The sequence below is a fragment of the Danio aesculapii genome, chromosome 4 (assembly GCF_903798145.1).
Source record: "Danio aesculapii chromosome 4, fDanAes4.1, whole genome shotgun sequence".
NCBI lineage: Eukaryota > Metazoa > Chordata > Actinopteri > Cypriniformes > Danionidae > Danio > Danio aesculapii.
Window position 1 is genome coordinate 4,521,554 of NC_079438.1, and position 27,045 is coordinate 4,548,598.

The 27,045-nt window shown below is 41.4% G+C and overlaps 1 protein-coding gene across 1 annotated transcript; it reads right to left on the bottom strand.

The window, feature by feature from the left end:
• Positions 1–645: 645 nt before the first annotated feature.
• On the bottom strand, positions 646–10,769 carry LOC130222672 (uncharacterized). Its single transcript, XM_056455201.1, has 6 exons — positions 10,715–10,769; positions 8,054–8,120; positions 5,522–5,768; positions 5,384–5,428; positions 3,571–3,838; positions 646–2,423 (listed from the first exon to the last, which is right to left on the bottom strand). The coding sequence occupies exons 1-6, from the start codon at positions 10,767–10,769 to the stop codon at positions 646–648; spliced, it is 2,460 nt and encodes an 819-aa protein (XP_056311176.1).
• Positions 10,770–27,045: the final 16,276 nt, after the last annotated feature.

The window sequence follows — 27,045 nt, forward strand, 5'->3', positions numbered from 1 at the left end:
GTTACGAATTGCCATGAGATTGTGTTGGATGTTCATATTTTCCTCCAGATATCAGGAGAGTTCAGTAGTTTACAGATGATCTCTGAGTGAGATGTGTACAGTAAGTTAAACGTTCATCAAAATAATTGATTATTATTTAGGGATAAGCATTTCCAGGTATAACACCACTGTTATAATACTACACCACTACACACGTGTGAAAGTTATGAAAGAAGTTACTCTCGCCTCAGGTATAAAAGGTAAAATGACACTGTTAACAAAACCTTTGTGTGATAGAAGTATGTTTTACGCTAATAATCAACATGTGTATCTTTGCTGCAAAATGGATGTAAGACTTTCTCATACCGTTGGCCAGAATGTGCATCTTTTGCTGCAAAAATACAGCTGATAGATTTGCATTAGCTTGTTAGGATAAGACTGATTCTCAACTGATCATGTAGTTACTCTTTTGAATTAGCATAATTGCACCTGATTAATATTTGAAATAATTGCTAATAAAGCAAATAAGACACCTTGTACATTGATTAAATTGGCGAAAAGGAAATTAAGCAAGATAATAGAGATCATTGATGTAGTTCCTTAGTTAGCATGATGGAAAATGCTTATCGTTAATGCTTATTCAAATGTGCTTGTTGTCAGTGTTGACTATCCCTTTAAAAAATTGAATCCTTTTCTAAAGAGGATGAATGGACTAAATGATATAATTCTGCTTCTTTCAGGTTTATTTCTGCTTGTTTCAGGTTTATATTTCTTCAAATCCTCAGGAACTGCTCCTCCTGTGGAAACTTTACTGATGATCTCTGCCTTCACTTTGACCTCCATTAAAGACTGAATGCGATCTGTAAATCCAGGCTTGGCTTCTTGTTTCTCAGACTCAATCATCAGATCGATGTAGTCAGGGGTGGACAGAGGATTGGGCTTGAGGGCGATTTCCTGCAGACGCTCCAATGACTTCTGAGAGTCCTTAATTAGTCCAGTGACAATATCCTGGACAACCTCAAGCTCATATTCAAGCTTTTCAAAGATCTTTTCTTTGGTCATGACCTCTCCGTATGCTTCCTTATATCGCTCTTTCAGATCATGATAGGTTTCCTTTCTCTTTTCCGTGACATAATCCCATTTATATTTCTGATTGAAGTGAACATTCCAGACACACTTTCCAGGACAGACCGTACAATTTCCATCTTTCATGGCACAGCACCCATGTTTATCACTGTCATTTGGAATTATACATGAATCATGACATGTGAAGTTACACTTTTGACAGTTGGTCAAGTAGTAGTTACTGGTGTTTTCTATCTGTTTTGGAACAGTTACTTCTAATTCATATTCAAAATCCTTATTTGCCTCCATCTTAGCCTTGTTTTGTTCCAGAGCAGCTCTTGTCTTCCTAATTTCATCCAGTTTTGTCAGACCAGCATTGATCTGGGGCTGTAGGCCTTCCACAAGAACCTCGAGCTGCTTTCTCTCTTTCAGGACCTCTCGTGTCAGAGTTAAGCTCTTGGTTTCCATCTTGCTGAGGGATGTGAAGAACTTGTTCATGCTAGAAAATCCCAGCTTCCAGAACATTTGGTCAAAGTTTTCACAATCGGAGTCCTCGTCCTCTGTAGATTTGTTATTGTTTGCAAACACAGCAGAGTTGTTGAACTTGAATTGAAGTGGCTTTCCAGACTCATCTGTAGAACAGGGAATCTCAGATTTTATGATGGCCTCCAGAACTGGAGGTTTTTTCCCATCTGCAAAGGTGACCATCATCAGGATGTTTTCAGCAATGTCTTTCCCAAATATGGAGAGAATGGAGTCAAAGACATATTTCTGTGTGTGCGTCAGACGGGCAAGAGAAGCCTGAACTACAAAACACACAGCATCAATGCAGTCGATTCCTCCAGGGGCAGAGAAGAACTCCAGGATCTGACCTGTGATTTTCTGGTCTTGTTTAATTCCTCGGGTGTCTCCAAAGCCTGGTGTGTCCACAATGGTCAGAGAATATGGAACCCGGAAACCATCCATGTGATTAATCTGATATGCTGTGATCTCTGATGTCTGACTTTCAGCCTGGGATTTCTGCTGTCCTTCATCTATCAGCACAAACCGGAAATCATCTTCCCAATTCACTCCCAGAATGTAGTTGATCATGCTGTTAATGAGGGTGGTTTTTCCTGAACCAGTGGCTCCGATCATCATAATAGTTTTGTTCTCTTTTGTGCTGTTTTTCCCAAATGTGCATCTTCTGCAGAATCCATCACTGTTCTTCCATGTTTTCTCCAGCTGGAGTTTAAAGATGGGCAAGGTTTCATTGCTGCCATCTGCTATTTTACTACTCCAGTTGTTCTTTATTTCATGGGCAACACTTAAGGACTTTTCGCAGCTTTGGCCCTTCTGTGCGGGGTTGCTTTTTGAGTTTTCTCTTGATGGTTTCTCTGCTGGTTTAAAAAACAACAATAATTACTTTCTAATATTAATACATTATGGAAACGATGAGTTTCCCCTGTTTAAAGGGGAAAACTGTACTACCTATAAACATTTTATCTATCAATGTCTTTCATTTTAGGTTGAGAGGTTGAATATAACAATACATTTCATTCATTTTCTTTTGGCTTAGTCCCTTTATTAATCCTGGGTCGCCACAGCGGACTGAACTGCCAACTTATCCAGCATATGTTTTACGCAGCGGATGCCCTTCCACGCGCAACACATCACTGGGAAACACCCATACACACATACACTACAGACAGTTTAGCCTACCCAATTTACCTATACCACAGGTCTTTGGACTCGTGGGGGAAACTGGAGCACCTGGAGGAAACCCACGCCAACACGGTGAGAACATGCAAACTCCACACAGAAATGCCAGCCGAGCCGAGGCTCGAACCAGCGACTGTCTTGCTGTGAGGCGAACGTGCTACCCACTGCATCGCCCATAATAATAAATATTAATAACAATAATTACATACAGTAATCATTGAAACAGTATAATAATAATGTAGAGAAACAAAAACTGAGATGTGTAAAACCTTCAGCGAAAAGTCTCATATACTGACCTCTGCACGCCTACTTTCAACCATAATTAGTCAATTCAAATCACCTCTAAATTGTCATACATATTTTAATGAACAACAAACCAATGTTTATTTAACAGGGCTGCCACAATTCGTTGGTATAATTGATGTCAAATAATGTCACAACACACTGGGGACTTGACACAGAGGTATGGAAATTAGCACAGTTTATTGATAGCAACAATAATTCAAAGTCTTAGCTTGTTGTTGCGAGTTCATGGAAGAGATGGGGAAATCTGTTGCAGACCCACGACACACAAATCAGAATCCAGGAAGATGAAGAGCCAGGGGAAAAATCGCAGAGATGCTGGAACAGGAGAAACGCTGGAGCACGGAATTGGGTGAAGCTCAGGGTGTAAGTATTAAGTCCAATAGTGGAAGAGTGAACGGTGGTGCTCTTTATAGTGTGTATGTGTGTGTCTGTGCGCAGGTGATGTGATTAGTAATCGGGTTACTGGGAACAGGTGTGTGAGTCCTGGTGACTTGGATTACAGAGACTGCCTGACATTACCCCTCTCTTCCAGGGGCGTCTCCTGATGCCCTAAACCAGCCCCTTCCATGACTTCTAGGGGCCAGCCGGTCTGGGTGGGCCAGAAGAGATCAATCCAGGACATCTGCTTTGGGCACCCAGGATCATTCCCCGGGCCGTACCCCTCCCAGTCGATCAGGTATTCCAGTAGGTTACCCTGGCGTTGGAAATCCAGGATCTCCCTTATGGTGTGAATTGGTTTGGGTCCAGGATGTCGGGGGAGGGGACACCACATCAGCTCCAGAAGGTTCTGTGGTGGGAGATGAAGGTTTTAAGAGTGATACGTGGAATGTGGGAGAAATTCTATACCTAGGTGGAGGTTGGAGCTGATACGTAACATTGTTAATCTGCCTCAGGATCTTGAAAGGACCAATGTAGCAGGGACTTAGCTTATGACAAGGCAGACTGATTCGCAGATCTCGGGTGAACAGGCATACCAAGTATCCTATTTGGTAACAAGGTGTGTGGGATCGTCGGGCATCTCTGAACCGCTTGTTCTGTCTTACCACTCTCTGGAGATGAATATGAGCGGAGTCTCACACTCTCGCGCTCACCCAGAACCAGTGGCTTATGGCTGGAACGTCTGATGGTTTCTCTGTCTATGGAAACAGGGGTAGTTAGTAACCGAGCATGCACTGGAACGGTGTACTGGGCAACCAGTAAAGGGCTTGGATGAGCGAGAGGGTCCTCCTGCTGCCTGGATGTCCAGAGCCCAGAAGATGATGTATAATGCTCAGAAGGTTTTTCTGCAGGGAGGATTGAACATAGCAGTCTCATTAATGGTGGCGGCACGGAGTTCCTCCTCCATCCAGTGTATGGGACTGACGATGAAGGCTGGAGGGATAATGTGCTCTGGTTCGGAAGGGCTGTCTGGGGTATATATATACAGGAGAGGGCATCAGCCTTGCCATTCATGGTACCTGGTCGATACATAACGGAGTAACAAAATCGGGTATAGAATATGGCCCATCTGGCCTGCCGGGATTTCAGCCTTTTAGCCTTTCGGAGGTACTAATGAACGGTGATAACTGTAAACTGATGTTCCGCACCCTCCATCCAATGCCACCACTTCTTTAGAGTGACCTTGTTGGCAAGAAGCTCACTGTTCCCGATGTCATATTTTGCTCCGCCGAGGACAACTTTTTAGAGAAGAAAGCGCAAGGATGGAGGTATAGAGACTCACCAGACAGCAGAGACAATGGGACTGTGGGGGTCAGCATGTTTTAAAAAAGGAGCTGTAGAGAGGCTTTCAACTTCTTAAAGGCTTCATGAGCCAGCTTGTCCCAGAACAGGTACTTGGGTTTGCCGTAAAGGAGGGAGGTCAGGGGAGCAGAAATAGAGCTGTAACCTTGGATAAATCTACGATGGAAGATAGCAAAACCTACTGTAGGAAGCATTGGAGTTCTTTTAATGTTAGAGGTTGTTTCCACTCACAGATGGCTTGCACTTTCCCCTGGTCCATCTAAATGCCTTTGAAGAAGATGATGTATTTGAAGAACTGCACAGATGGTCGTTGGAACTCACATTTGTCTAATTTCAAGAACAGCTGGTGCTGTCTGAGGCACTGGAGAAATTGGGTGACATTGTGGCGATGTTCTGATCAATCCCTGGAGTATATGAGGATATCAATGTAAACAATCAAAAAACGGTGGAGAAACCTTTGGAGAACCTCGTTCATGAACGTTTGGAAGATGGCTGGTGGGATGGAAAGGCCGTAGGGCTTCACCTGGCATTAATAGTGGCCGGCCGGAGTGACGAGTGCCGCCTTCTATTCGTCTCTTGCTCAGATACTAACCAGGTTATAAGCACTCCTCAGATCCACGTAGTTCCTCCAGAGCTGCTGGAACCAGGGGAAGAGGATATGACTTGGGAATAAGTTGGGAGTTTAAAGCACAATAATCAATACAGGGACGCAGACCTCCATTCTTCTTACCCAAGATGAAGAAGCTCGAAGTTGCCGGTGAGGTGGATGGTAGAGCGAATCCTTGTTGGAGCACTCAGGCACATAGTCCTCCATTGCTCTGCGCTCCAGGATGGACAGGAGATATTCTAGTCGCTGGGGGTTGTAATGCGGGGAGGAGTGAAGCCTTGAGTGCATTGACCCACTCAGTGAGAGTGTCGTGTGTGATCCATCCCGATATCTGTCTTTGGTTGGTCCTTCTGTCACAATACACTGGGGACTTGACACAGAGGTATGGAAATCAGCACAGTTTATTGATAACAACAATAATTCAAAGTCTTTGCTTGTGGTTGAGAGTTTATGGAGGAGATGATGAAATCCGTTGCAGACACACGACACACAAATGGGAATCCATGAAGATGAAGAGCCAGGCTAAATTGCTGAGACACTGGAGCAGGAGAAACGCTGGAGCATGAATTGGGTGAAGCTCAGGGTGTAAGTATAAGGACCGACAGTGGAAAAGTGAACGTAGGTGCTCTTTTTAGTGTGTGTGTCTCTGCGCAGGTGATGGTGATTAGTAATCTGGTGATTGGGAACAGGTGTGTGTGGGTCCTGGTGAACTGGGTGATTCCAGCGACTGCCAGACAGATTAGTTGACATCAGTATTTGTAAACAACTTATTTTATATTATATTAGTTTTACATTTTAAATATCGTTTTTGGAGCAACACAGTGGCTCAGTGGTTAGCACTGTCGCCTCACAGCAAGAAGATCACTGGTTGAGTCCCCGCTGGTGCAGTTGGCATTTCTGTGTGGAGTTTGCATGTTCTCCCCGTGTTGGTGTGGGTTTCCTCCAGGTGTTCCCGTTTCTGCTACAGTTTAAACACATGTGCTATAGGGGAATTGAATAAACTAAATAGCCCGTAGTGTATGTGGGAGTGTATTTCCCAGTGCTAGGTTGCAGCTGGAAGGGCATCCGCTGCATAAAACATATGCTGGATAGGTTGGCGGTTCATTCCGTTGTGGCGACCACTGCTGAATGAAGGGACTAAGAATTATAAAAATAATTGTAAGTGCCAGCTCTATTTTTATACTCAAGCATGTCAACATAGCAAAATATCATTTTGGTGGACACTGCAGTGGCATTAAAACTAAAATTTGGTAACTTTCCTAGTCATCTAGTTTATGAGTGCAATCTGCAAGGAGGGGAAACTCCCCATGGCTTATTAAACAAAGTGGGGTTATCCTGAGTGAACTACTTCTAAAGTCTAGTTCACACTAAATGATTTTAAACATCAGCACTTTGCTTTGCCATTCAGACCACTTGACTTGACTTTGTGTCTTTAAAACACTATGGCTGTTTCTCAATTCCAAGAATGCAGAAAACATACTCGCGTTCTTGTGGAGACTAGTCTTGCCAAGTTACCTCAAAAGAACGAACTCGGGGGACCGCAAGAACAGAGAACACGTCCTGTGATAAATCACCCTTAATGTGTTTATGCCATTTTAAAGATGTTCATGGTAATGTTTACTTTCACTGTTTCATTTAGGAAACTCCTGAGACAAATAAGTTATATCTCCGAACTTTAATAATAAATCTATATTAAAATTATGTGCTTCCCACCTCCTTTATTCAGCCGCCATGACTTCTGCGACTGCTCAAGTTTTGCGCTCAAGTCTGCATCAATGCAACCTAGATATCAAGAACACATCTGGGAACTTGAGTCTTGGTCTTGAGTTTTGGAACTGAACTTTAAAGGTTGATGATGGCGTTACACAAGAACATGAGGACGCAAGAATGCTGAAGAACGCATATTGAGAAACAGCCTACATGATCTGACTACAACCTTTTCACCTGCTATGTCCAGCCCCTAAACCACAGCCAATAAAATGTTGAGGGCGGAGGCATCAGAAAGAGCTGAATGGTCAGCAAGTTTAATGTGTCGTTTGGTAGTTTACACAGAAAGGCAGCTGGGCAACAAACGCTCACAGATTTCCCCCCGATCACAGCCTGATCTGTTGGCAAGCTTATTAACTTGCAAATCAAGATCAATTCAGCCTTAAAGTCCTGTAGTGTGAACTAGGCATAAAAGGCACAGATGCCCAAAATGGAGGCTGACCAAGAAAGCATACAGCAAATATATAATGGGCCAAGCACCTGACTGGTATTGGGAGACTTTCAGGAACTCCCTGGGGTTTACCTAGAATTTTGTAGCAGAGCAATATAGCACACAGGGCTATGGGTAAGGAACACTTCATAATCTAGAGAAAATTGTCTCCACTTGCAGGCTGTATGTTATGGGGACAATTTTCTTTTAGGTCTCAAACCTCACAAATCTTCAAGAATGGTGAAGTTGTATTAGCTCTATGGTGCAAAGTGTCTTTATTTATAGTGCACAGTGAAAAAATCCCCCAAAAATCATATTCTGCAAAACACAAAAGAAATATTATAAAAGATATATAGAAGATAGAATAATATAGGAGATTAGGTGCAATTGGCTAATGCTTCTTTCTACAAATAAAGAAATAATATTGCTCAATTTAAAACTCCACCCTACTCCACAACCTTTCTCCTACACCCCACACCACACTGTGCTCACCCTGGCAGAGGGACTGGTATGGAATGGCTCGTACTATCTCAACAGGGAAGTATCAGGTAAGTACACTCATAAACATTTCTTTGTTCAGTATTTTGAAACATGTATATCGCTGCTCCTGATGGGGCTTGTGTTTAAACAGATTTTCATCTTGTTTTATAATTGAACAACTAAATAAATGCTTAAGTCTATTTAACTGATTATATTTTAATTAAAGGACATTATCAGTTATGTAAAAGGAACCTTCATTCAATTATTTTCCTTCAGGTTAGTCCCTTATGTCTTTGGACTGTGGGGGAAACTGGAGCACCAAGAGGAACATGGGGAGAACATGCAAACTTCACACAGAAATGACAACTGACCCAGCCAGAACTGGAACCAGCGAACTTCTTGCTGTGAGGCCACAGTACTAACTACTGAGCCACTCAGTAGCCCTAAAATGAACCTTATGAGGTTTAAAACTAGCAAAAAACACTTCTGTGCATATAGCCTAAAAAAAGCTAAAAACTTTCATTAAACTGGATTTAATGACATTCATCACACAATCTCAATTAACATCCCTAAAACAATGTTTAAATAATAAAAGGTACTTTATTACATATTACAATTTTGATAATATACTCACCACTTTCAGCTTTTCCTGTGGTTGAAGACTGAGGACTTTCTGTACTGAGTCCCGGGTTGTCCATACTAAAGGTTTCCCCTTCTCTCCTCATACTGTCCTGAGTTTCACGATCAGTCATAATAGCGCTTTGTCCTTTGTCACACACCTTGACTTGAAACTGCTGTTGAAAACACATCAAATGGATATAATAAAATTGACGTTAAACGACTGGTTTAAATATGGAAATCAAACTAATCGTAGGCCATTTTAACCTGCTATTGATATCACAACCTAGGGCTCACTTCAGAATGCAGGTCACGTATAAATTCTGAGTGGTTTAATGCCGTGGTCACTCTAGAGTTAGAGCATGCAAAATTTTGGTGTATGGCACTGCGAAAAGGGGCGGGATTAAATAAGATAATTAGACATTCAAAAAGCGAGCAATTGGTCCATATTTTAAACTTCTGTCCAGAGAGGTCATGTCTTGATCTTCGATTGGTCTCATGCAGGCATATGATGCAATTTCGCAGGTCAGAGTTCACCAATCTTGAACTTTTCAACACAATGGAAAAGGGGCGGGATTAAAAAAACTTATTAGACATTTAAAAAAGCAAGCGATTGCTCCATGTTTCAAATTTCTGTCCAGTGAGGTCGTGTTTTGATCCTCGATTGGTCTCACGCAGTCAAGTGATAGGATTTCACAGGTCAGAGTTCACCAAGCTTGAACTTTGCACCGCAGCAACATGCGAAACTTGACGCATGACCCTGCGTTTCCGGTCTGATGCATTCGCGTGTGTATGAATAGAAGTCTATGGGAAGAAAAGTCAAGTGTGACCGCAGCTTAAGTGAAAACATCTCAGGTTACGCATGTAACTATGGTTCCCTGAAGGGAACAAGACTCTTTAAATGACACAGTGGGATACAGTCTCTCTCTTATAACCTCCTGAAGCACAGGTGAAATCAATCCAATGAAATTAGTGGGATGTAGCCATACGTATGACATCAGACACGGAGGTATAAAAGCACTTGTAACACAGATCAGAATTGAGCTGGTTAAGATAAATAACTCTCAAATTATAATCGATTTACTTTTACTAAATTATATTAAATTATTTAAATAATAGTTTAAACAAAGTTATTTGTTTTAGGGTGCTTTCACACCTAGACTTTTGTTTCGGAACCTGTCTCGTTTGCCCAGTTAGCGTGGTTCATTTGGCATATGTGAATCCAGCAATCGCGCTCAGATCCATGCCAAAACAATCACTCCGAGATTGTCTGAATGAGGTTGTCTTGGCTTGATGGAAACGAACTCAGGGGTGAATAGATTGTAGTGAGAAAGCGATACGATCCGAGCCCGGCTATATCACAGTGTATCATGGATATGTAATAGGCATATACAGCTATATGAAGAGAGAATTATGAGTATGGCGGGATGTAATTGTGCGTTTTGTGTAAAATACGAAACTAAAAGCATGTTAACTATTAACAAAGCTGTTTATCTGTTAGAAAAATTGATCGAACTGCATTAAAATTTATCTGTAATTCCCCTTCTAGGGAACTTCAACACTGCGTCTAACCAGAACGCTAGGGGAACACCTTTTTTATACGCGTCTTGAAGCACATGTGAAATCAATCTAATGTAATTAAGCGGTGTCGTCAGACCAGACAGTATAAAAGCCTGCACTGAGCATTCAGTGTTAACTTCTTTGCTTTCAAGAAGCACGCACGTGAAAAAACACCCTCTCTGTGACCATTCATTACTGACTTTGCATACACAAAATACAAAAAAACTGACAAACTAGCTTTTTTGTTTTGGATATGGCAGAAAAAAAACTTTAAACGCTGTGTGCCTCCATGTCCCTGTTTTATCACGGCTGGTGACTCACATGATTTGTGTTTAGAGTGTTTGGGAGAGGAGCATGCCCTGGCAGCATTTGAGAATGCTGACTGTGTGCACTGTGATGCTCTCTCCCGCAAAGTGCTGCGTAGTCGGAGGGAGTTCTTTAATAAAACTCCCGCGGCTCACGCTCCTCGCGGTTCGGGTCCTGCTCGTACTGAGGCTGAGCGTAGACTCCGTTCATGGGGTTCCCAATTAGATTTAGCGGACGAGATGGAGACGGACTCTGTCCTTTCTCTTCCTTTATCCGCGAGATCTAATCCTCCCTCGGGAGTGTCAGAAGCACGCTCTGCGGTTTCTTCTGCGCCTCGTGGGAGGGCGGCGTCATCCGTTTCCGAGGAAACCGATGCGCCGCTGCAGCAAAGCCAAAGAGGGTCGGGGGATCTGCCACCCCGGTCAGTAAAATATGAGGAGTTAGTGGAGGTGATTTCACGTGCTGCTGACAGGTTTGATGTAATAGACTGGCAGCCAGCACGTGAGCAGCAGCAGCTGCGTCTGACAGGAATGCTGGATGAGAGAGAATTACCCAGCAGAGTTGATCCTCCACTGAGGGACCTCCCCTTCTGTCCCGAACTACATCATGCGGTTTCTAAATCATGGAATAATCCATATTTAGCTCGTTTAATGACACCAAAAACGGTTATTTATTCAGCAGTTCGTGGGCTGGGGGAAAAAGCATGTACAGAAATGCCAAAAAATAGAAGAGGATCTAGCACGTCATCTTCGTCCAGATTTAAAATGTGCAAGAGTCCCTCCTTTGTCATCTAGACCATTAAGAGTCACATCTGGTCTAGTTGGCAAAGCATACATAATGGCTGGTCAGTCTGTCGGATGCCTGCACACTATGTCAGTGTTGCAGGCATATCAGGCTGACCTAATAAAAGAGTGCTTAGATGGTGGGGGAGCAACACCCGAACAGCTTCGAGAAGCGTCGGATTTAGCTTTAAAAGCTACTAAAGAGGCGGCCTCTAGTTTGGGGCGGTCTATGGCAACCCTGGTGGCTACAGAGCGGCACCTCTGGCTGACACAAGCAGAGGTGTCAGAAAGTGATAGAGCTATTTTTATGGACGCTCCAATATCAAGCTCAGGGCTTTTCGGTGACGCCGTCGATCGCGTCGCCGAATCCTTTGACCGAGTGAAAAAACGCTCTAGCATCCTCTGGGACTTTCTCCCCCCAAGATCTAAAAGACAGGGGGCTGCTAAAAGACAGCCCCAGCCGTCAACCAGCTCCTCATATCGGGCGGTACAAAAGGAGAGTGTGGCGTCTCGGGCTCCCCCTCAGGAAAAGAGGGCCTGGAGAGCACGCTCTCAGCCTGAGCCTTCCTCAAAAAATCTAACAAGGAAAATAGTAATTTCCAGGAAGGCGAAGGTTAAAAGGAAGTCCTGACGTGTTGGGAGTCAGGCTTCCCAGGGCCCCCCCTGGACATCGAGAGCGCCATTCGGCGCCCTCATTGAACCAGGGTCCGCGGAGAAAGGGATTTTTGTCCCCGGGGTGGGCATTCCTCAGTGTCTGAGGGCATTGGGGACCCCACCCCCTCTTTGGAGGGTCCAAGAGCAACCAGAGGCCAGTCTCGAGAGGCTGGTACCCCTAGCACATTTTTTGGCAGCGTGGAAACACATGCCGATGGTGTCTCAGTGGGTCCTGTTCACGGTGGAACACGGCTACAAAATACAGTTTTGTGCACGGCCACCTCACTTCAACGGTGTTACACCCACCATAGGGAAGCCAGAACAGCCTCTGGTTATGGAACAGGAAGCACTGGCTCTATTAAAAAAAGGCGCGATAGAGCATGTTCTCCCACTCGACAGAGAATCAGGGTTTTACAGCCGGTATTTTATAGTTCCCAAAAAGGATGGGGGACTGCATCCCATATTAGATCTGAGAAATCTAAATCGGTCCGTCTGGGCCCTCAGGTTCAGGATGTTAACCATCAAAAACGTGATGTCACAAATTCAGTCCGAGGACTGGTTTGTGACAATAGACCTGAAAGACGCATACTTCCATATATCCATCCTTCCCCAACACAGGAAGTACCTGAGGTTCGCTTTCGGGGGCGAAGCGTTCCAGTATCGGGTTCTTCCATTCGGCCTAGCTCTGTCACCTCGAACCTTCACCAAAGTAGTCGAAGCGGCACTAGCACCACTTCGTATGCAGGGTATACGTATCCTAAACTACATAGACGATTGGCTAATTCTAGCTCAGACTCACGATATGGCAGTTCGACATCGAGATGTCGTTCTTACCCATATCAGAAGGTTTGCTTGTGTGCTTGTTCCAGCCAGGACGACCATTTTTTTAGGTGTGCTATGGGACACCATGACGATGCGAGCACGTCTGTCCCCGCCACGAATCGCTTCGATTCAGTCAGCCGTGTCAAACTAGGCCAGTTCATCACTGTGAAACACTTTCAGAGAGTGTTGGGTCTTATGGCAGCAGCAGCCAGCATGATTCCGTTTGGTCTGCTGTACATGAGACCCCTGCAGTGGTGGCTCAAATCCAGGGGGTTTTCCCTCAAGGGGAATCCTTTCCGCATGATCAAGGTCTCGCGGCGCTGCCTTCGAGCCTTAAGTATGTGGAAAATGCCCTGGTTCCTGTCCCAGGGCCCAGTGTTGGGGGCTGTCTGTCATCGTGTCATGCTTATGACAGATGCTTCTTTAACGGGCTGGGGAGCAACCCTGAGGGGGCTTCCTGCAGCGGGACAATGGGGAGAACATCATCGTTCTTGGCACATAAACTGCCTGGAGATGATGGCCGTGTTTCTGGCCTTAAAACACTTTCTCCCCGATTTAAGGGGCCATCATATTCTAGTCCGCACGGACAACACATCGGTGGTCGCTTACATCAACCATCAGGGGGGTCTGAGGTCTCAAATGCTATGCAAGCTGGCACATCGGATCCTCCTGTGGGCCCAGAACAAAATTCTGTCCATCAGGGCAATGTATGTCCCGGGCCATCTGAACAGGGGAGCAGATCTCCTGTTGAGGCAGGGGGTGAGATCCGGGGAATGGAAACTTCACCCCGAGGTGGTGGAGACCATTTGGGAAAAATTCGGGAGAGCGCAGGTAGACCTGTTTGCTTCCCAAGAGACCACGCATTGCATACTGTGGTTTTCTCTCTCGCATCCAGCCCCTCTGGGATTGGATGCCATGGTGCAGACGTGGCCGAGGCTTCGTCTGTATGCTTTTCCCCCGGTCGCTCTGCTCCTAGGAGTCCTGGAGAGGGTCCGTCAAGACAGGATTCAGTTACTCCTGGTAGCCCCGTTTCGGCCTACGAGAATTTGGTTTTCAGACCTCATAGCCCTGCTGGCGGGTCTCCCGTGGGAGATCCCCATCAGGAGGGACCTTCTGTCCCAGGCGGGAGGAATGATACTTCATCCCCAACCTGACCTGTGGAAACTGTGGGTGTGGCCTCTGAGGGGGCCCACCTCATAGAGTATGGACTGTCAACCGAGGTTGCTCAGACCATTCTAAGCTCCAGGGCTCCCTCCACAAGGAAGCTTTATGCCCTAAAATGGGCTCTCTTTTCAGCTTGGTGTAGAGAACACCAGCTGAACCCAGTCAGCTGTCAGGTAGCCTCAGTGCTGGAATTTCTCCAAGATCGCCTGTCTGCTGGGTTAGCTGCATCCACACTGAGAATGTATGTTTCAGCTATAGCGGCCTACCGTTCCCCCCTAGATGATGAGTCACTAGGGCAGGACCCGCTTATTCGTCGCTTCCTACGTGGAGCCATAAGGCTAAGGCCTGTCAGCACACACAGAGTACCGACATGGGATTTAACATTGGTGCTCGAGGGCATCTCTGTTCCCCCATTTGAGCCACTGCAGGAGGCTTCAGATAAGTTTCTGACATTAAAAACAGCTTCTTTATTAGCTATTTCTTCTCTAAAAAGGGTTGGTGACCTCCAGGCTCTGTCGGTTGCACCTTCATTTCTGGATTTTGCTCCGGGCATGTCCAAAGCCTTTCTTTATCCCAGACCTGGGTATGTGCCGAAGGTGCCCACTCATGTGGCTAGACCTGCTGTGCTGCAGGCCTTTAATCCGCCCCCATTTCAGTCGTCTGACCAAGAGAAATTGAATTTACTCTTCCCAGTTAGGGCTCTGGATACGTATGTTAACCGGGTTATCAACTGGAGAAAGAGTGAGCAGTTACTGGTATGCTTCGGACCCTCAAAGAGGGGGAGTCCGGCAAACAAGCAGACTATAAGTAATTGGATAGTTGAGACTATCTCAGTTACCTATCAGGCTGCTGGACGTCCCGCACCTAAATTTAAGGCCCACTCCACAAGGGCTGTAGGGGCCTCCAAAGCTTCTATTTCGGGCTCTGCCCTTTCTGACATTTGTTTGGCGGCAGGATGGTCGACGCCACATACATTTGTGCGTCATTATCAGCTCGATGTAGACCCCTCACCAGGGTCCTCTGTTCTCACTGCGTAGTGTGCGTTCACAGTCAGCAGTGAATCTGGCCTAGTGGGTATTGCGTTCCCCTAGCGTTCTGGTTAGACGCAGTGTTGAAGTTCCCTATAAGGGGAACGTCTCAGGTTACGTATGTAACCATAGTTCCCCGAGAGGGAACGAGACACTACGTCTTCCGCCATACTCTCTTCTGCCTGTTACTTCTTTCAAGCAAAATTGAAGTTAACACTGAATGCTCAGTGCAGGCTTTTATACTCTCTGGTCTGACGACACCGCTTAATTACATTAGATTGATTTCATATGTGCTTCAAGACGCGTATAAAAGAGGTGTTCCCCTAGCGTTCTGGTTAGACGCAGTGTCTCGTTCCCTCTCGGGGAACTATGGTTACATACGTAACCTGAGACGTTTTCTCTATAATGTAAAGCCTATAATGCATAAGCCAACTGCTGTGTATGAGACAGTCTTACCTCTGCTCTATATATAGTGACGACGTCTGTAAGTGTCACCATTCAAAATTAAAGTGTAGATTTTCGCTTATGATGTCTTATTGCACATCGTCATAAATTAAAATGAAAAATAAACTATGAAACTGACCAATGTGAGGGGAGTTTACTCACACGTGACTTGTTTTAGCTCTTTTGGTCCGTTTACAAACTTTGCCGTGTGAAAGCGAACCGCACCAAGAACAAAGAGCACCATTGTAACAATTTCAGTCCCTGTTTCGGAACAAATGAATCGATTCACAGGTGTGAAAGCACCCTTAGTAAAACAACTTCATCTTCAAACCTCTTGAATAAAGTTCTTTAGGAGATAGAGACACAATGGGAACGCTAACCCAAACACACTATAATTGTCGGGTACGGTTTCACCTAATTATGAAAGGACACTAGATCCAGAAGCAGGATCCAGATCCAACTGCTAAAAACTTTATAAATGTATGCGGGTTGGACCACTCCGCTACATTGCAAATGCCAGTCATGGATTGACCAGAATAAAAGGTTTTCGGTCTGCAGTCTGCTCTCACATTCACCAGGCCTGGGATGTAAGCTGCCTAGAGTGAGTGATCTGGTCTGCCAGCCTGCACAGAGGACATTCTTTTTTTCACAAAAAAATTGATTTACGATTTAAATAGTCTTTTTTCCCACCTAAAAAAGGTTGAAGATTATTAGCCTATATTATTAGCATAACCTACTTATATAATTAGGATATAAAAAATGCTACAGAAAAAAAACTTTAACCTTCAAAACCTGACATTTTAAATATAAAATTGAACAAGATCTATTTACAATTGCCTACAAGACTTTTATAATCATCAAACTATTTAATACAATTACAGTGAAAGTAAACTCTTGTGAAAAAGGAGACATTTGTCAAGGTTATTTCACTGTTATTTATTATTATTATTTTTTTTATAGTTTATTCTAACATTAACATACATTTAAAGGTTTATTCATTTTATATAAATGACTCAGGCTTGGCTAGTTGGTTCCATTTTACTGCTTTTATTTGTGTCGGGTAGACTATAAGTGTACGAAGCGAATTGTCACAGTGTTGATATTTTTATAGTATCTAATAATGAACAGCTTTTTTTCTTTGCAGCTGGGTCACATAAGTTATCTGAAATTGACAACAGTTCCTTTCATATGCGCATCTTCTCCATTAATTGTCTAATCCATTACTTCTTACTGTGAGAAATAAAAGGTGTGGCACAGGTTCAAATGCGTATATCTGATGGTAAATGCGTGACTGAGAGCTTGTGCAGCTGTTTTTTTTTTTACTTTACAGAGTGCAACATTTCTCTGAATTCTTCCCCTTCCTCTGCATGCTGTTTGTTTGTTTCTATGGCAAATGCGGGGGGAACTACAGGAACCCAGTGGGAAGTGTCACGTGTTAGAGTGCAAACCAATTATCATACAAACAAATCAATGCAAGTTTCACACTTGAGTTAATCGATAAAATCAATTTATTGCCCACCCCTACTTCCATATCGACAAAGCTCATAGGCAATGCTGCGAGACCTTGGATTGGAATGGATTTCCTCTCAGGGAAAACCACCAGGATTTTAGCCATCACTGGAGCGGCCTCATATACAGCAGGCCCAACAGTATTACATTTGAGGCTCATGCAAGTACACTCAGTAATTCCTGAAACTGTTTCACAGTGGTAATCTGACCAAGCTTGACTCCCTTTGTGGCTAACCGAATGTGTGTGTCATCATTGACGCTTTTCTAGTTTTTATGGGGGCATCTAAATTAATTGCAATTTGCTTAAAAAATTATCTGCCAGTGTGGTAATAAAATATTATTAATGTCAATTGATAAGAGTTTACCAAGTGCAAATTTAAAGGTTAAATGCAACATATGTGATTAACTATTGCACTGACACAGGCAGTACGGAGAATGGAGTATGTAGAGCTAGCTTTACAACATGACCAGTGTTGGGGAAATTTCCTTTTGAAGTAATGCATTACAAAATTGAGTACAGTTTTATTAATAATATTGAAAACAGTTTTGCATTACTTTTGCCTACCTGGCTGAAGCTTAATTTCTTTCAGAACTTGCAGGATTTTTTTTGAAAAGGGTCTGGATGCAGACACGATACAATCTCAGACATATGCAAGCTAAGCTGCATGCAACGCTTTTAATGTGCCCATCAAATCCCACCCCCCAAAAAATATAATAGCTCTGCAAGTAATAACACACTCTATGAATTACACCTTTGTTTACCTTTAAGAAAAACCAACCAAAAAATAATTGAGTGTAATGTTGTCTTCTATATTTTGTACTTTTTGGCTTATTAGTGAAGTAAACTCACAGTCCATTGAGACAATCCCATATGTTCAAAATAATGAGAATAGTTGTTACCTGCCATCTTAGTTTCTGTTTGTTCCCACAGGGAGCGCATTCTTTCATTGAGGGCATAATTTAATGTGACTATATTTATTTTAATTCAGCAATTTATTTCATAAAAGCTAATTAATTAAACTCACAGTAATAACTTGCAATACATTTTTTAAAAAGTAACAAATATTATTACTTTTTTCATCCTTTTTTCATGCTAGTTGCATAAAGTGTTTGGTAAAGATAAAAATATAGTTTTAATAAATATAATAATTTACACTTAAAGGGGACCTTTATGTCCTTTTTACAATATGTAAAGTAAGTCTCTGATGTCTATGTTTTACAAAATTATGTTTTATAACTCTTTTCGACTTTGATACAAAGTGTGCTGTTTTGGTGATTGTTGCTTTAAAGTGGTGGTCCACTACGATATCATGTTTTAAACTTTAGCTGATGTGTAATGTAGGTGTGTGAACAAACAATATCTCTGAAAGTAAGACGTTAAAAGATCAATGCAAAGGGAGACATTGGCTTTTACAGTTAGCTTAGCAAAGCCTACAGCGAATAAAGTATGGGGACTACAAAATATACATCTGGGTTAATGATGTCATAAACCTTTCAGATTTCAAGCATACACCCCTTGCAGCGAAGGGGCGTGGCCAGATGTGCTGTAATGTTAAAGCAGGATGCTTCCTGGTGACATGGAGCTGATCCGCGAATCTTATCACATTATCACATTATGTTAGCTGACCAGTCAGAGCTTTTTGAGGGCGAATCTTACGCAAGCGCACAATGAAAATAGACTGAATTAAATTCAAATTGCACACAGAAAAGAAGTGAGGTTTATTAATAAACTAATTTCGAGAGGATCACGTGCTTATGATTTATCACAGCCGGTCTCGTATTAAGCTAATCAGTATCGTCCAATCATATGAGCCATAAGCTACTATAAATAACCACAGTCTTCAGTCCACTTTATCTTCGTTTGGAAGAAACCCCCCTTCCTCCCCATTCTCCTCCTTAACCTTAGATCGGGCGGCACGGAGGCCCAGTGGTTAGCACTGTTAGCCCCACAGCAAGAACACTGCCAACCCTGGTCCTGCCAGGTCGGTAGGTGTTTCTGTGAGGAGTTTGTATGTTCTCCCCGTGTCCACGTGGGTTTTCCCCGGGTTCTCCGGTTTCCTCCCATCCAAAAAATATACATCATGCATAACAATGAAACATTTGTCTAGCCCCCTTTTTTCCTCACGTGTTCCCTTAGCTACTGCAGACGGGGAGTTCTGAGATCCACCGAGCTCAGGCTCCCCTCTCGCTCTGCAAACGGGAGGAAGCCCCGGGCTCGAGGATCCCTTGAGCTCGGGGCTCTCTCCCAGGACAGCATGCCAAACAAGCTATTGATGAATCATCAGCTAAGTGTGAACTCTTGAAATAATATAGATTGCGCCACAAAACACTTTAAAACGAAAGTAACAAAATAATGGAGTAAACAAGACTTAATTTGTGATCCGGCACCTCATTTTACCGATTCCCCTCCCCCCCTGTCCACTGTTCACTTTCTTCCGCGACTCCAAAACCCTCTTCACGTTCTTCTGCTCACTTTCGTCTGCAACACCCCACCGTCATCCACCCGAACATCCACCAATCCGCGCACCCACCTGGGAGTAAAGTACTGATACCAGAAAAATCTACTTAAGTACAGTACCAAAGTATTTGTACTTCGTTACTTCCCATCTATATCCAACATTACGCACATGCATGTTGTCAGATTGACAACACAAATAGGAGCCTCCATAGCCCTACACTGTAAGCTGCTCAGTGTGATAAGGTGCATGAGATAAGTGATGGTGATTGATGTCTGCATTGACCAATCAGTGCAGAGTACTAATAAAGCTAATAATTCTGACTGTATATGTACAGGTGTGGGCGTTTATTCCACTGTAACAACCCCTGATTAATGATGACTATATGAAATAGAAATAAAGTGATTAATGAAGAAATTGCCTTTGTTGAATAAATAAAATAGTTTAAGACTGCTAAGGAATGCTTCAGCGAATTTTAAGGTTTAATTACATGATTAATTTATTAAGAGCCAGTTAAAAAGAACGATTCGTTTGTGAATCGGCCATCACTCCTTCTTGTTCTGACTCTATGCTGCCTGCCCTGATCCTTGCCTGTATCATCGCTTCTGAATCTTTGTTGCCTGCCAACAATCCAGCCTTGTTTACTGACAAGAGTGACTGTCATGTGTATGTATGGATGTATATGTGTATATATATATATATATATATATATATATATATATATATATATATATATATATATATATATATATATATACATACATACACAGGGCTTGACATTAACTTTTTTTGATCACCAGCCACTGTGGCAAAATATTGTATATGCATAAATATGACTTTGTCATGCTAAAATACTTAATTTAATACTTAATTTTGGGTTATGTCCACATGCCTTCTCATTCATTTCACTTTTTGTGTGTTGTGTATGAGGTTGCTCAATGAGCATGAGCAAATGGGTCATGGTTTCATAGTGTTATATTGCAATTAGTTTTTATTTCACATCACTTTTCAGAGCTCAAAATTAAGGATTTACCAAATTTATCTCTGACCACATCCAAACAATAATTATTTCTTACCCATAAAATTAAAAAGTGTCAAAACAAGCAAAATATAGCTGTATATGATACTTTTTATTTAACAAAACATTTCTTAAAAAACAAAGAAAAGCGATTAACTTTTAAAAAAATAAATGTCATCCATTTAAAACTATGCACAGTAATCTGTCCTGGCTAAAGATCTCTCAGATCACCAGTTAACCACACATGAATGGAGAGTTAATCTCCCATTAAAGCAATATTGTAAAAAAAATTATAATTAAACCATATTAACAAAAATAAAAGCAAATAAAACCGTAAGCAAATGAAAGCAGGTGAAAAATATACCGTGTGTGATAATGAAAGGATGATCACATGCACACGGTTAACTTTAGGCCAATTAATAATCTGTTCAAAGTGAAAGCAACCGGTGCTGCTTACAAAAAGACAAATTTGGAGCTCGTGAAAGCAGCAAGACTGTGGGTGCATGAGCATAACTTTTTGTCTAGTCTATTTGAAAGACTCGCAGAACCACACGCGTTTCAGGCACACACAATCTAGCACACACGATCTAGGCAAACCATATATGGTAACTAGCTAACTCCTTAGCATTATCGCCACCTATTGAATTTCACAAATATGATTTCCCATTTCAGTCATTATTATTATATCGTAACGATCATTTTAACATCTCTGCAGTTTCTGAACTCAAATTATGTAAATAAAAATTATTGGTTAAAGACACTTATTACTTTATTCACGTGTCCACATACACAAAGAAAGCATAATAGACCGTCTAATTGTAGGATTAAGTGTAATAAACTAATTTTAGGATTTTAATATTATGATACTTGGTTAAAATAAGTTTGTTGTAAAATATAAAAAGCAAACAATAATGTGTCACATTAAAATTAATAACTAGTTAATCATTTATACAATATATAATATACCTATAAACTGATTATCCTAACTGATTATCTGATTATAAACTAATATCTTTTACTAAACTGTCACAGCTGTTAGTTTTATATATATATATATATATTTACTTTTTTGGATTAATTATTAATAGTTAATTTGTTTCTATTGCTAAATTTTGGTTTAAAAACAATATATTGCTTACTATAAATTACCACAGTATTTAATGTGGGAAATCATAAATAAAGTTATTAGAAAATTAAGCAAATACACACTATTAAATTGCTTGAGTAAAATATTAATATAGTGTTATCCATTTATTACATGTAAAAAGATTTTTATTACATATAAAGATGTATTATTGTCTATATTAACTTACTATCATTTCCTTCATTATAAATAAATCCATTATGTAAAATAAACCTGTCCAATTTAGATCTTTTAGCAAGGTCAGCAAACGAGTATCTGCGATATTGACTCTGACTCAGATAATAATGACTGATCATCCGTGATGACTGATAGAAAACTGTTCAGTCTATTATATTGAATGGCGATCGGAAACAGATATCCTTATTCGCCCGTCCCGATCGCAATATTTGTGAAATAAAGTAAGGTAAACACTATTGTGTATTGTGTACGATATTTATTAACCACATATATCAAAATATATCGATGACGATGTCCTAGAAGACGTTAATAACATTAACATCCGCCGTAACCATATGTGGTTTGCCTAGATTGTGTGTGCCAGATTGTGTGTGCCTAAAACGTGTGTGGTTCTGCGGCCCTGCAGCTGGATATTATTGGTTGTTTCACGAAAGGAAAGGGGAATGTGCACGCGTTTTAAGCAATCGTGTGCATCACATCAGCTGTTAGCGCGAGTGATCATCCTCTCATTCGGTATTCACTTGCTTTCTTCTGCTCGCGTGATTTTTATTTTTAGATTCTGTCTCTCACAGTTGATATGAACTTCTTAAAGTCATGTTTCATCAAGGATTATGCTGACCAGATGTCCCATATTTTAGACCTATATTTAGTGTTCAGATTTTAAAAAACATGTTTGTCCAGTAATGAATCTTTCCTAAATATTTGTAATTGCTAAATAAAAGTTGCACAAGAATAGCCTTATCAACGGTACCAATAATCATTCATCATTTCAATTTTTGAAATGATGAATGATTGAAATGATAATGATGAAACCATCAACCAGTCACATTTCAGTATCATTCAAGTTACCGTTAGTAAAGTCAGGAGCTTCACCATCCTGCATCAGACTAGAACACAGGAGATTGTATATGTATTTAAGACTTACCTCTATTTTGATGTCTTCTAGAAGCTGCTCTTCATCTGCACTGCCTCTGTAGAACGGCATTACATTTTATAGGGGATTTTCCCCATGAAGTTATAAAAGACTTAATCATTAACAGTATTGGAAATGTTCACTTTCGTTTTTTGTTTACAGTAAATCAGTGCTATTATAAGAAGTGGCTTGACATATTAACAGATATAATTAGCTGTAACTGATAAAGTAATTGTGCCATAAACTCTTACATCATTCATTCATTCATTTTCTTTTTGGCTTAGTCCCTCTATTAATCAGGGGTCGCCACAGTGGAATGTACTGCCTTTTTTTCCAGCATATGTTTTACATGCCCTTCCAGCTGAAACCCATCACTGGGAAACACCCATACACTCTTGCATTTACACACTGAATAGGGTTAACTAAATTGGCCACACAGTATGAGTGTGTTTGTAAATGTGAGAGTGTATGGGTGTTTCCTAACATGGTGCTAGGTTGCACCTGGAAGGGCAATTGGTTGCATAAAACATATGCTAGAGTAATTGGTAGTTCATTCCACTGTGGTGACACATAAAAAAACAGGGACTAATGGTAAGTTCACCCTGCATGATTTTAGCCCTGATTTTCAATCTGTGACAGGTTTTGTGAAATTGCTGACAAAACCACAAAATCTGGCACAAATTTGTGTTCATTCACAGCGACAATCAAATTGTGTGAATTATCAAAAAAGCGATCAGAGAGCATCACAGTTGCCTGTGAAATGTTTGCCATGTTAAATATCTGGACCTGCCTGCAATTTACAACCATGCTGTGTAAAATGAGTTCTGACTGAAAAACACACAGGCGATACAGGACAGCAGAGACACAGACATGCAAATTATTGTAGCAGTTTGTGCCAAACACAGTGTCATCAAACTTTAGCCTGTAATATATTTATAAGAAACTAAGCGGGCAAATGTCATAGGGACACTTCTCCATTCATTCATTCATTCATTCATTCATTTTCAACCACTTTTGTGGGGCCGGGTAGATTGAGTAGGAACGTACATTGACCGCTAAATCAAAAGCTTTGCCTCTCGACTCAGCTCCTTCTTCACCACAACGGACCAGTACATCAACCGCATTACTGCTGCCGCTGCACCAATCCACCTGTCAATCACATCCTTCCCTCACTCGTGAACAAAACCCCGAGATACTTGAACTCCTCCACCTGGGGTAAAGACTTTTTGGGGATGGCAAACCACCTTTTTCTGGTGGAGCACCATCTGCCTCGGACTTGGAGGTGCTGATTCGCATCCCAGCCGCAACAAACTGCAGCAAACCACCCCAATGCATGCTGAAGGTCCATGTTCGATGAAGCCAACAGAACAACATTGTCTGCGAATAACAGAGATGAGATCCTGTGGTCCCTGAATTGGACCCCTTCCAGCCCAAGGCTGCGCCTTGAAATTCTGTCCATAAAAATTATGAACAGAATTGGTGACAAGGGGCAGAGATGTATAGTAACTTCACTACTGTACTTAAGTACTAAAAGGCAGTATCTGTACGTTACTGGAGTATTGTTTTTTCTCCTACTTCCACTTTTACTTAAGTACATATTTTCAATGAGTTTAATACTTTGACAGATTTTCTAATGTGCTGCATTGTTCGTCGTTACTAGAGGTGTCAAAATGATCGATATCGGTTCAGTGATAGATCATAACCTTTTATTACGTACTGACGTCATTTATCTCCTATGCACGATGTCGCAATACTATGGCGAAGGACAGAGATAAGGGGCGAGTGAAGGCGGCACAGCACACGAGCCGTTATATCACTTCTACGGAGAAATGCTACTCCATCTCTGCCTCTCTCACTTTGGACATTTGACCCGCTAGCCTGTTTGTGAGGTAACTTTTCCTTTTCCTCTTAGCTGTTAAAGCGATACTTGTGGATCCAGACACAAGCGTGTCTGAGGTGCAAGTTTTCTCCACTGTGTCTATTATTCATTTCTAAAGCCGATCGCAGCCCTTTCTGTTGAGAAGGTGAAGACAATAACCAATCAAAGGGGTGTAAGACCTCGCCTGTCAGCGTTTAAAAAGCAGGCGGGAGAATATTTACATTAGTTTATTTGCTATAAATGCTCATGTTGTCATGAGTTTTGTTAGATACATTCAGAAAGAGTGTTTTCTTTGAGCGGGTCAAATTAAGGGTACAGTTCATATATCTTACTGCTGTATTAAAGGACACAATTGTATTACAAGTAACCATTTAACTGTCACACCAAGAAAAAAACCAATAGAATTTTTTTATTTATTGCATTTCTTAACTCCTAATGTCGCTAGTTAACACAATCAATACATTTTCCCCTAACACATCCCATAATTTCTAAAATATCAGCCTCTACCAAATGGTTGAGATGTTGGTTTATGGCAAAAGTACCAGAATTAATAAATATACTATAAAAATCAGAAAATATGAAGTGTAAAACCGATTTAATTAAAAACATAATCAAAATAAAAACATTTTTGAATATTAAATCATAGCCATAAGCCATAAAATATTTTAGATTTTCATTTAACACAGTAATATACACGTTTTCTTGTTTTTTACAATATTATCAAAATCAAGTGAATTAGTGCAACAGGATTTAGTTTGCTTGTTTAGTTTAGTTTCATGAGTGCTTCCAGAAGACGGAACTCCTGTTTATTGGGGTATTAACCGATCAATCAGACTTCAATAACTCCCAAAGTGTGAGTTTGTGTATGTATGTATGCGTGTGTGTGTGTGTGAGTGAGAGTGACTAATGTGTGTAAGAGAGAGTGTGAGAAACAATGTGATAATACCTGTGTGTGCGCATGCGTCTGTCTGTGTGTGTGTGTGTGTGTGTGTAAGAGAGAGAGAGTGTGTAAAAGAGTGTATTTATATGTGTTTGTGTGTGCGTGTGCCCATGTGTATGTATAACAACATCGGCATTACACAGATATTATGAGGAGATGGTGAATTATGTGGACATTATGTATGACATTCAATCATACTAAATATTTTTTTTATTTTCAGAAAGTGAAACTACACATAATTTCATGTAAGCGTTGGGGTTAGAGACAGGATTCGGGGTTAGAGCAATCGAAAGTACAGTTTGAACAGTATAAATACAATTGTAACCTAGGTTATGTCCCCACAATTCACAAAAATGTGTGTGTGTGTGTGTGTGTGTGTGTGTGAGAGAGAGAGAGAGAGATAGAGAGAGAACTGTGTGTGTGAGAGTGTATGAATGTGTGAGAGTGTAGGGAGAGAGTGTACATTTAGGTGTGTGCAGGGCAGTGTATGTGTGTGTGTGTGTGTGTGTGTGTGTGAGAGAGAGAGAGAGAGAGAGTATATATGTGAGTGAACATGCTGAATTATCTCATCAGTGAAGGGATTTTCTGGTAAAAGGGCCTGACGATTAAAATTGTGCTAATGCTGGTACACAAGTATTTGCCATTTAAGAGGTAATCGTCTTTGAAAGTTGTGATTTCCACACATAAGTTCTAAAAATCCATTATATTTACTCCAAAAATATCCTAAAAGTGTCAAAAATATATATACTTAAGAAATGATCTATATTCATGAATAAATAACAAGCTGTGTCATATTTATTCTGTGAATGATGAAAAGTTGATATTTCTCAGCAAACAGTCCATTCAGACTGCTGTGAATGATCTGGCTGCTGCATGGAGGGCGCCATAGCGACCAGCGTCTTCCGGTAGAATGTTTAGAACTTCCGTTTACAGCGTTTACAACCGGGAATTTGCAATCCGAAAATGAGTTTCAATAGTGTTTAGAGTGGATTACGGAGTGTTTTTGTGATAACTTTGAAAGGTGTGTGTTAAAGCTGTTATAATCTGTTAGATCTGTGATTCAAGCGCGAGAGGAAAACAGTATTGTAAGCCATGTTTCTTTTCGTTCTGCTTAATCACGTGCCCCCAAAAAAGATATTTCAAATAAACTAAACAATGTCTTTTGGCTGTTTTCTTTAATAACTACATTACACAATACTTGTACTTTTACTTTCAGTACTTTAGTAATTTTGAAATAAACTACTTGCAATACTTAGGTACAGAAAATGTTGAATACTTTAGTACTTCCACTTAAGTATGGTGCTTAAAGAGCACTTTTACTTCTACTCAAGTCACTTTTTGATAGAGTACTTGTACTTTTACTTAAGTCTGGGTCTCTAGTACTTTATACATCTCTGGACAAGGGCCAGCCCTGCCGGAGACCAACATGCACTGGACAAAGTCTGACTTGTTGCCAGCAATGCAAACCAAACTCCTACTCTGTTAGAGGCTGTCTGGTCTCTGTATGAACAGAGCGCCTCTGACCCCATACTCCCAAAGCACGCTCCACAGAATGC

Excerpts from the sequence above, each read along its gene's own strand:
- LOC130222672 (XM_056455201.1), bottom strand. The coding sequence starts at position 10,769 with ATGAACGGAGTCTACGCTCAGCCTCAGTACGAGCAGGACCCGAACCGC. Across the intron at positions 5,429-5,521 it reads TTCGAGCTTCTTCATCTTGG|CAGCTCTGGAGGAACTACGT; the intron begins GTAAGAAGAATG and ends CCCTGGTTCCAG. Across the intron at positions 2,424-3,570 it reads GACGCCCCTGGAAGAGAGGG|CAGAGAAACCATCAAGAGAA; the intron begins GTAATGTCAGGC and ends TTTTTAAACCAG.